Source organism: Trichosurus vulpecula, chromosome 5 (assembly GCF_011100635.1).
Source record: "Trichosurus vulpecula isolate mTriVul1 chromosome 5, mTriVul1.pri, whole genome shotgun sequence".
Taxonomy (NCBI): Eukaryota; Metazoa; Chordata; class Mammalia; order Diprotodontia; family Phalangeridae; genus Trichosurus; species Trichosurus vulpecula.
Window position 1 is genome coordinate 275,513,412 of NC_050577.1, and position 9,781 is coordinate 275,523,192.

At 50.1% G+C, this 9,781-nt stretch overlaps 1 protein-coding gene across 1 annotated transcript; it reads right to left on the reverse strand.

The window, feature by feature from the left end:
- Positions 1 to 629: 629 nt before the first annotated feature.
- GPD1 (glycerol-3-phosphate dehydrogenase 1) lies at positions 630 to 7,852 on the reverse strand. Its single transcript, XM_036760186.1, has 8 exons — positions 7,741 to 7,852; positions 6,981 to 7,158; positions 6,020 to 6,160; positions 5,564 to 5,702; positions 5,226 to 5,338; positions 3,745 to 3,978; positions 3,331 to 3,437; positions 630 to 2,707 (listed from the first exon to the last, which is right to left on the reverse strand). The coding sequence occupies exons 1-8, from the start codon at positions 7,779 to 7,781 to the stop codon at positions 2,611 to 2,613; spliced, it is 1,050 nt and encodes a 349-aa protein (XP_036616081.1). The 5' UTR covers positions 7,782 to 7,852; the 3' UTR covers positions 630 to 2,610.
- Between the last annotated feature and the right edge of the window lie 1,929 nt (positions 7,853 to 9,781).

Below are 9,781 nucleotides of genomic sequence, written 5' to 3' on the forward strand. Positions count from 1 at the left end.
TTGCTTGGAAGAATCATAACGAGAATGCGGAGAAACAGCCATAGGAAGAAACTCTGGGCCTGGAGCCTCGTGCTGTTAATTCATGTCCTGCCGTGTCGCGTCATTATATTGCATGTTATGTCACGTTATATAATGATGTCATGTCATGCCGTCACACTATGACATCATGCTTTGTCACGTCCAGCCATGTGTCATGTATGCTAGGCATGTTATGCTATATGTTGTGCCGTGTCATTCTGTCGTGTCATGTATGCCGTGTAATGTCATATGTTATGTGGTCATGTCATGCTATGCTGTGTTATGTTATGTTAGCATACAGCTAGGAAATGTTCCAGGGTGGTTTGAACTCAGGTTCCCATGGCTCTACCCACTGGACCACTCAGTGGCCTAGGAAAGACGCCCAAATCCACCATTCTTTCCACTGCACAGACCAATGAGCCAGAATAATAAGGGGCCAAGAGGCTCTGGGGATGAATGACAAATTTGATTTTGTTAGAACAGTAAAAATGGAATTCTCCTCGCCATAAGGAAAAATAAGGCGGGGGGGGGGGGGGAGGGGAGGAAGGGAAGAGCAGAGTGTCACACGTGCACACACACACACACACACACACACACACACACACACTCAATTCAGAAACGAATCTGATTTTATTGTAGAAACAAGGATGTCTGACTTGAAGGACCTAGATTAAAGTTAGGAATCTGTTCAGTGCCAGTAAGTCGTATTGCTGAATTTCAGACCTATTTCTACAGGATGGGGTGGTGCAGGTGTGGGTGTAAGTTCTCTGGTCTTTCCCCCAACTCAGCAAGACAGTACCACTCAGGAAGACCTAGAAGACTGGCCCTGATCCTTTGGTAATCCTATCTCCCATCTCAGTTATCCAGGGGCTTGGTAGCCCTGCACTGCCCTGCAAGACATCCTAAAATCCACTGTTCTTACTGCCTGACAGTGCTTGGAGGAGGGGTTTCAGAGGTATTTAGTCCCTGATTTGGGGATGGAGGTGGGCTGTAAGAGCTACCATTTCCTGTTAGTGGCCCACAATGTGCGGTTCGCTGACTAGTGTCCCCTCTGCTGCCTGGACAGAGCCCCAGAAGACTATTAATAGCCCAGTGCCCAGGCTGCTGACCTGCTAACATTCCTGCTGCTGCCACCTGATCCTTGACCAAGCCTAGGGCCAAGAGTACTCCTCTCCTCCCTATCTCCCCCTTCTCCTCCCCATTCCCTTCCGTCCACTTAAGCCTCCCTTCTTTACTCCTTTTTGTCAACTTGGCTTGAGAAATGGGTATGAATATTTCACTCATTCCCCTGGGCCCTGGGTTTGACCCTCTTGAGGCAATGCGGGCAGGTCTTCTGAGAACAATCCTAGCTTTTGGAGAGGTCCCTCTTTAATCAAAAGTCCTGCTCCCCTTCAGCCCCTCTAATTCTGCATGTGCTAAGATGTGGTATACAGAGATCCCTTTTCTTCACTTTTAATACCTCCTCCCCACCTCCCAGAAGTGGGAGGAGAAACCAGCCTTGGAGTACCTCTCCCAAACCATATAATGATCAGTAGCCCCTAGAATTGAGACTGAGGAGCGAGAGTATTTTAGGAAAGGGAGGGGTGGCGTTCAGAGAGTGATATCCTTTTCAAGAAGTCATATCCACAGCTGAAGGCCAGAGGGAGGTAAGGCAGGGGGTGGTAAATGAAAAGGTCAGAGTCAAAGCCACTCTGAAAAGGTACAGGAGTTGCTTCAGTCAGAAGATTAAGTTCCTGATACCCAGAGATAGAGTGGGTGAGCCCGGCGGGGGGACGGGGGGGGGGGGGGGGGGGGAGAGTCACTAGAAAGGTCAGCTGTAGGAGAGGAGCTGGCAAAGAGAGTGCCAAAGTTCAAAAAGCAGGAACCAGGAAAGCCCAGGGAGGGGAGAGGCGCCCCCAGGGCCTCTGATGCCAGCATAGTTGATTCTGATGCCAGGGGAGGAGGGGAATGGACATGCTGAGAGGGTTCTGAGGACAGAAATGTTGCTAGGAGAAGCTGGAGGGGAGTTGAGATCTTTGTATTTTGTTACAAACACTGAAATCCATTGACACAGGATGGTGCCCCTGGTGAGGCAGGAGCCAAGGTTCATGGGGTTCTACCTTCTTCCTCTTCCTTCTCTCCCTCCCCTCAAGCCCAGCCCACCTCCTAAACTGCTTCTGCACCAACTTCCTCACTTCCACAAGAAGCTGACACTTCTAGCCGCCTCATTGGCCACTCAATTGGGCATGGGAACTGAAGAACAGAGTTTTTAGCTGTGGGCATAATTTTTGTAGGTCAGCAAAATGTAGCAGCTGTTCTGGCCCCCCATTAGACAGAGAGCATTGAGGTTCATTTCCCCCATCCCCAAAGAGAAAAGAAAGATGACTCCACCCCTAGAGAGCAGGTGGGAGGAGGGGAAGACCCAAGAATTCAGGACTTCCCAAGCTGAGATGAGGTAAATTGCTTGGGTTTGATTTGGCCTGCAGCTGAGTTGAGGGTGAGCAACTGTGAAGTCCTGGAAAATTTCTCAGCACCCAGGATGCCCTGGAGCCTCCTGCTCTGTAGACAGGTTCAGGAAGCTGGGGATCTTCAGTAACCCAGCCCCAGCGCTGTTCACATGTGTTCCGGGTGTTTCTGGAGGCAGTGGATAAACTTCTGCACTGGGTGACCCTCATAGCACACCTGGTACACTGCCATAAACAAGGGGAATCTGGGAAGAGCAGGAGGAAAAGAACAACTCACTCGCTCTGAGTCTGGAAGCCCTCTATTTCACATACTAGTGACCAACTCCTCAACCTTAGGGTGAAAGGTCGTTCCCCTCCAGTTGTTCCTGCCACCACAATCTTGGCCTACATTCTTCTCTCCTGGACCGGGAGGTGGGGGTGGCCCTCATGCCCACTCCTTGTCTCCCTGCCTGCCCCATTCCCTTAGTCTAGGCAGTTCCTCCCATCAGACGACAGAGCAATAGCCTCAGCCTCTTTCTCTCTCCTCTCTGACCAGCCCTCTTCCAAACCCTTTTCAAAATTCCCTGCCTCCAGGAAACTTTCCCAAACTCAACTAATCATTCCGGGGCATCCCTCTAGCAGGGTTTGCTTATGCATACAACATATACACTCATGTTTCTATGTGTGCTTTTAGAGTGAGCCCTGAGAACTGGGACCCTGTCTCCATGCAAGGAGTTGGGGTGCTCAGGATAAGTGGGAGGGCCAAACAAAATGCCTGATTGTCAGAGTCCTATCCCTGGGTTCCTCTAATCTTTCCCCCTGTGGCAGGGAAAGGGTCAGATTGAGGAGGGCAAGGACAGAGGTTCTGGTTCAGTGTGACTGCACTCACTTGTCCACCAGGCCCTTGTGTTTCAGAATGCTGTGCAGCTCCCGAGCTGTCTGGGGCCCCTGAAGCTTCTGCCCATTCAGCATCTCTTTTTCCAGTTGTTCAATAGACTGTGAAGGAGATGGAGTTGGAACGGGGGAAGGTAGGGAGCAGAGGGTCTCAGTAGTTGGGGTCAAGTGGAGCCTGAAATCTCAGATAGGGAGTAGGGGCACTGGGGAGGAAATTCTGGGAAGGGGTAAGAACATTCACAATAGATGCTTAGCCGGTGCCTTCTCCCCAGTACCCTGCCTCAAGCCTCCTGTAGTCCTCCTAACCCCTCCCCCCACAACCTCCCAGAAGCCTTCCCAACCCCTCTCCTCTTCCCCAATGCCCTCTTGGACCCTCTCCCTCTCAGTATTCTGCCATCTTCCACTCTACCTTTCCAGTTCGGGCAAAGGCTTCAGCCACTTTTCGGTTCCGACCCCCATAACAGGTGGTAATGAGGTCAGCGACTCCGCAGCTTTCCAGGAAGGTAGCTGAGGAGACTGGGCCCTTGCAGAAGAGCTTGGAGAAGGCGATCATTTCCATGAGCCCCAGCCGGATCACAGCGGCCTTCGTGTTGTCACCAAAGCCTAGTCCATCGCAGAAGCCAGCCCCAACAGCAACCACATTCTTTGTGGGGAAGAGGGGGGAAGCAATGTAGTCCCTAGGCAGCATCTTAAGGGCCATCTTATCTCCTCCCTCAACCCCATATGCTCTCTTTATAGACCTGACTGGGGTCTGTCAACTTCTAAAAAAATATATTTTCACAACTCTATTTCAATAGAATCAGTGTAAGTTTTTGTAATTTTTTTTATTTTTTAAATTTTATTGTATGCCTTTAAAAACATTATTCTGGGAAGGATTCCATAGGAATGCTTCACCAGACTGCTAAAGGGATTCATGACAAAAAAGGTTAATAATCCCTAAAGCAGAGGGTTCTGCCTTTTCAATAGCAAGGCCAACATGAAAGATTAGCAACTGGAGGCCCTAATCCAGGGGTGAGGAACCTGCGGCCTTTTGACTGAGTCCAAGTTTTACAGAACAAATCCTTTTATTAAGGGGATTTGTTCTGTGAAGTTTGGATGCAGTCAAAGGGCAGCACTTGAGGCCCTAGAGGGCCATATGTGGCCTCCAGGCCGAAGGTTCCACCCCCTGCCCTAACTTGTTTCCAAAGTACTTTACACTGCCTTCTCTGAGTCCAAAGACTGCTCCTTTTGCCTGGGATAGCCTGTGTCACTTAACCTAGGTGGGACAGTACATTGAACACTGGGCCTGGAGTCAGGAAGACCTGAGTTCAAATCCAGTCTCATATACTAATTAGCAGTGTGCCTCCGGGCAAGTCACTTAACCTCTGTTTGCTTCAGCTTCGTCATCTGTAAAAAGAGCACCTGCTTTGAAGGGCTGTTGTGAGGATCAGACGCGATAATGTAGTTCTTAGGGCCCATCCCCCTCACCAACCCTGCTTCATACCTCCTTCCTCTAGAAATACTTCCCTGATTAATTCATAACTTTAGCATTATTTCTAGATCTCTTGCCAGCTGTCCCTTGTTTTTTTCTTATCGCTAAATCTGTATCTTTGGTGTCTCCCTGTCTCCCTCTCCCACCAGACTGGGAGGGCAGGGGCTCTTGCCTCCCTCTGGACCTTCCTTTAGCCTCAAAGACTTGAGGGCTCTCATAAAGGGCATGGGTGGTCCAGGTGAGGGTGGGTGTTTTTCATCTCACGGTGGGTGGAGGGAGGATCTGAATCTGTTTCCCCAAGGTGTCTCCATAGTTTGCATTCACTGTGGTTTTATCTAGCCTGGAGTCCAGGCAGCCTGTAGTTCTCTTCCTCCACATCCTAATAGGCCCCTAACTCCTCCCCACCCTGTGCCCCTCACCTTGAGGGCCCCACAGATCTCTACTGTGTCCACTTCTTGCACCACAGTGATTCGGAAATTTGGTGTTTGCAACAGATCCTTCAGCAGCTGACCCTGGGCCGGGTCCTTGCAACCTAAAGTGGAAGGGATGAGGCTGAGCAAGAGATACCACTCACTGACAGCTGTTCTCTTTTATCTCTGCTCCATACAGAGTGAGGGTAACCCTTCTACTCCCCTTGCCCTACCATACCCCTCTATCCTCCCTCTAGTCTACCCCTTGGCAGTATCGTTATGGGGGAAAAAAGATGGGAAAAGAGATGAGTTGGGCTATGGTGGGGGTCGGGACAAGGAGGTCTCACCAATGGTGGTTTCACAGAATTTCTCATCAGCCACCTCATTGGCAATATTGGCCCCCATCAGCACACTCATGGGGATGCCCAGTCGTTCGTGAATCACCTCAGAGATCAACTTCAGCCCTTCGGGGCCCTCATCCACACCCTGGGCACAGAATGGGACTCAGAGCTAGCTTTTGTCGGTTACTTACTTCTCATCCTGCCCCTCCCCTCCCCCATCTCTTTGTCTATCATCCCAAGTCCCCATACGGGGAGACCTATCCCCTCTAAAACTAGCATTCAGTAGCCTGCCTTTTGCCTCAGATCTTCCTCCTACCCCAGCTTAGGAACCAAATGAACTTCTTTCCTTAGCCATCCCCACGATGCCTCAAACCAACGCACTACTCCCCTCCCCTATTTCCTTGCAATGCTGCTCTGGTTCTCACTCCACACTACAGCCATTCCTTCCCCCGCTCTAGGCACCTTGATAAGAGACACCCCGATGGCATTTCCTTTCAGATGACCCTTGAGTTGGTCACAGATTCTGCCAATGAATTGATGGGGCACCACGAAAATGAGGATGTCTGCATCTGCTGCTGCCTGGATCACATCTGGTACAGCCACCTACAGGAGTGGTAGAGCAATGCTGACACGACTATTCCTGGGGGTGGGGGAGGGTGGTGGTGGTGGGAGAAGTAAGCAGGGAGACGGGTGCATGGGGGCAGGATTGGGTTTCATAGGCGCTATTAGATTTAAAGAGACAGGGCATTTTCCCAACTTCCCTCCCCCAACAGCTCCAGCTATTCTGTGGGGTAAAAGACTCTTGAAAACAACTTCTGAAATGCTAACTTGCTTCCAAGCCATGTCTATGGGACGTGACAGGTAACCAAAAAGAGGATTGATTGGGCTGGATGGAGCACTCGGATGACTTTCAGGGCTAAAAATGAGCCCCAGACAACATGCCCTCTCTCTTTTCAGGGGGAAAATGATAGACAAATGAGTTTGGCCCTACTCCTGTAGTCCACAAAGCTGTCTCCAAGGTCAGCCACCGGGTGAATGAGTAACAGGATGAGAGCCAGGGGCACTATCCTAGACCCTAGAGTCTGGAAGCCTGTCCTTGGTTGCCACAGAGATGACTTGCTTCTAAATCTCCCTCCCCCTTTCCTCAACCAACCCAGCCTTGGAGCTACCTTATGGAAAGTGGGGACTGCATTTCATTCCTTCTCTGGTCCTGAAAAACCCCAGATCAGTATTAGGGGACTGACGCCCCTTGGATAGATAGGTTATGCTTTATGCAGACCTTCAGGCACCCTCTGGGGCTGGTACTGATCTGGGATTAGGTCCAGCTTCCCTCAACCGGCCCCTTAATTTAGGACCTGGAGTATGACCCCATACACTCTCCACTCTCATTCCCTACCCCCATTCATCTTTAAGGGGACCTTACCACATTAGGAGGCAGCTTGTGCCCAGGCAGGTATTTGACATTCTCATGCTTTGTGTTGATGATCTCTGTTAGCTTTTGGCCCGAAACTTCCTCCTCAAACACCCACATGGCGACCCGAGGGTCAAACTGTGCCAGCTGGGCCACATTGCTACCCACAATCTTGGCAATAGCTGAGCCCCTGAGGAATAGTGATAAAAGAGGAGGATATAGTGAGGTTAGTGGTAAAGGAGTAGTTTCTAAGATCTGAGTAGGCTGAGGAGACAGTGGGAACAGCTAGCACCTATACTTAGGCTAACAGATCGAGCTCACTAAAATTTAAATAACCACCTTGTCTATCATGTCTCCCACTCCTACCCAAGTAATAATGGGCCTGAGACTTCAACTAGTTTGGGATACTAATGAGATTTAGACCTACTCATTAGGGAGGAGACCCAGGTTCCAGATTCATACCTGCTGCTAGAAAAGGCACCTGCAGTCACCCCAACACAACTTAGTCAATCAGATATTGGTGGGGAGGAAAAGTCAAGGTGGCTTCTTTTCTTCAGCATTATTGGTGCAAGGAGAGGGAGCAGCTCTGAAGCCCCATACTCCTCTTGTTCAGAATAAGGATATAGGGCTATTGGGGTAGCTGTTGGGGCTAAGTCAGGGCAAAGGGTATTTCCTACTCTCTCCTTTCATACCCTCCACACTGTGCAGCTCCTGATGGTCATAGTGTTTCCCTCCCTTTCACCCCACCGTAGTCTTCAACAGGGCCTCTTACCAGTTCCCTGAGCCCACGATGCAGACCTTCTTGCCAGCCATGGTCCTGCTTCCCTGCCTGGGCCAGCTCTGTACCACACTCCCCTGCTCCTCCGTCAGCTTGGAGCATTTAACTGTGGCCCATGGGGGAAGCCAAGCTCCACCCCTAAAGCGGGGGTGGGAGTAAGGGAGAGTCCAGCAGGGACAGAGAGGAACAGACGGCAAGAGGTGGGGACAGGGAATCAGGACAGAGACTAATCTCAATCTTTTTCTACCCTTGGCTGGCACCTTCTGGTCTCCTGCTTCCCTAGGTGGGCTCATTAGGCAAGGAACAAAGGCTGTAGACCTAGGAACTATACCTTTTCAAAGCACCAGGCTGTTGTCTAGCAGCAACAGTGACCAATACCTCATAGTGATCTCCAGGGGCTAGTATCCTGCAACTTTACAGACAGGGAACCCCCAGAATGAAAGGGCTCTTCCCCCATATAACCTTTCACAGAGATAGGGAGTTTGAGAATGAGAGAGGTCTGGCTCCTCAACCAACACATTAAAGACCAAATGAGTCTCCAATAAAATAGTCATTCTGGATCCCCACCTCAGGTTCCTTTGACTCAGATATATTTTCACACCTGAGGGTGTGCGAGGTGAAAATTTGTTGATCCAAGTCCCCATGTGACATAGCTCACCTTTGCAACAGACTCACTTTTGAAGGGTGGTAGTGGTTTCTCCCATTTTGAGATGACGGGGTAGAAAGGTTCTGAGGAAGACTGGGCAAGGAGTCAATCAATTTATAACCTTCCCCCTCCCCCTACTCCCATGCACACCTCCTCAATCGCTTAGAGGGGCGCAGAGGGCAGGTTTCATGCCTAATACAATCTCATCCCAAGCCCAGGTTGCAGGCTTTGCCAACACTAACATGCTGATCCTAGAGTGTGTATGAAAGGGTGTTAGGAGAAATGGCCAGAATACATTCTGCAGGTCCAAGTCTGTGTGCTCACGTGGCCATGTTTGGTTAAGAGAGGGCAAAGGTTCCCAAGCTGCCTTAGAGTGAAGGGTAAGAGGCCTCTTGGGCATTGCTGCCTGTGCACTTTGGCCTAACAGGCAGACATCACCCTAGCCTAAGGCTGCACTTGCATGCCCAGCTCCTGCTCCAGCCGTTGCTGCTAGATAAGAACTGGGCCAGAGGGAAGCCCCCATCTAACTAGGGGAGAGAAGTGAGCACATGGGAGCTAAAAGTTCACAACAAATGGTAGATGTGTTATTTTTAAATTCCAGAAGATGGATGGAGGAGCCTATGGAGGACAGTCCAGGTTCTACGATCCCTCCTCCGGCTAAGAAAGAACTCATCCCAGGATAACAAAATTTCCCAGAAGCTTGGTTATATTCCCTCTTCAGAACATAATGTTGATTCAAACTCAAGGCCAGCTTCTTTCCCACAGCTCCACCCCCCTCTCCCCCCGGCACAGAGTGTACAGGCTGGCAAGAGATCAAGTACCAGCTGGAAGCACTGGAGGATAGGCAAAGGCGGAGTAATTCCGCCCCTGGAACGCCTCCATTTCCTTCACAGGCTCAGAAGACACTTGACAGAAGTACCACAGAATGTAGGTGAACTCCAACATCTGGATCCGGCTGGGGTGTAGTAGTGGGCAGAGCTTCAGGTCACAAGTCAGAGAGCCCCGAATTCAAATCTGGTCTCACACACTTACTAGGTGCATGACTGTGGACAAGTCACTTCGCTTCTGTTTGCCTCAGTTTTCTCGACTATTAAATGAGGATAATAGCAGCACCCACCTCACAGGGTTGTTGTAAGGATCAAAGGAGACACTCTAACAATGCTCAGCACACAGTAGGTGCACTTCCCTTCATTTTATTGCCAAGATGCTCTACGAATTTGATTCCTTCCTTCTCTCACCCAGAGTCTTCTCAGGGAAGGATAGAGATAAACTGAGGTTCAGGGAAAAGTCAGGATTGGCAAAGTGTTACATTGCTAGTTTTCTATTAGAGCTAGGACTCATTAAGAAAGACCAAACTGCAAATTATACATCTACTGCTATGAAAATGGT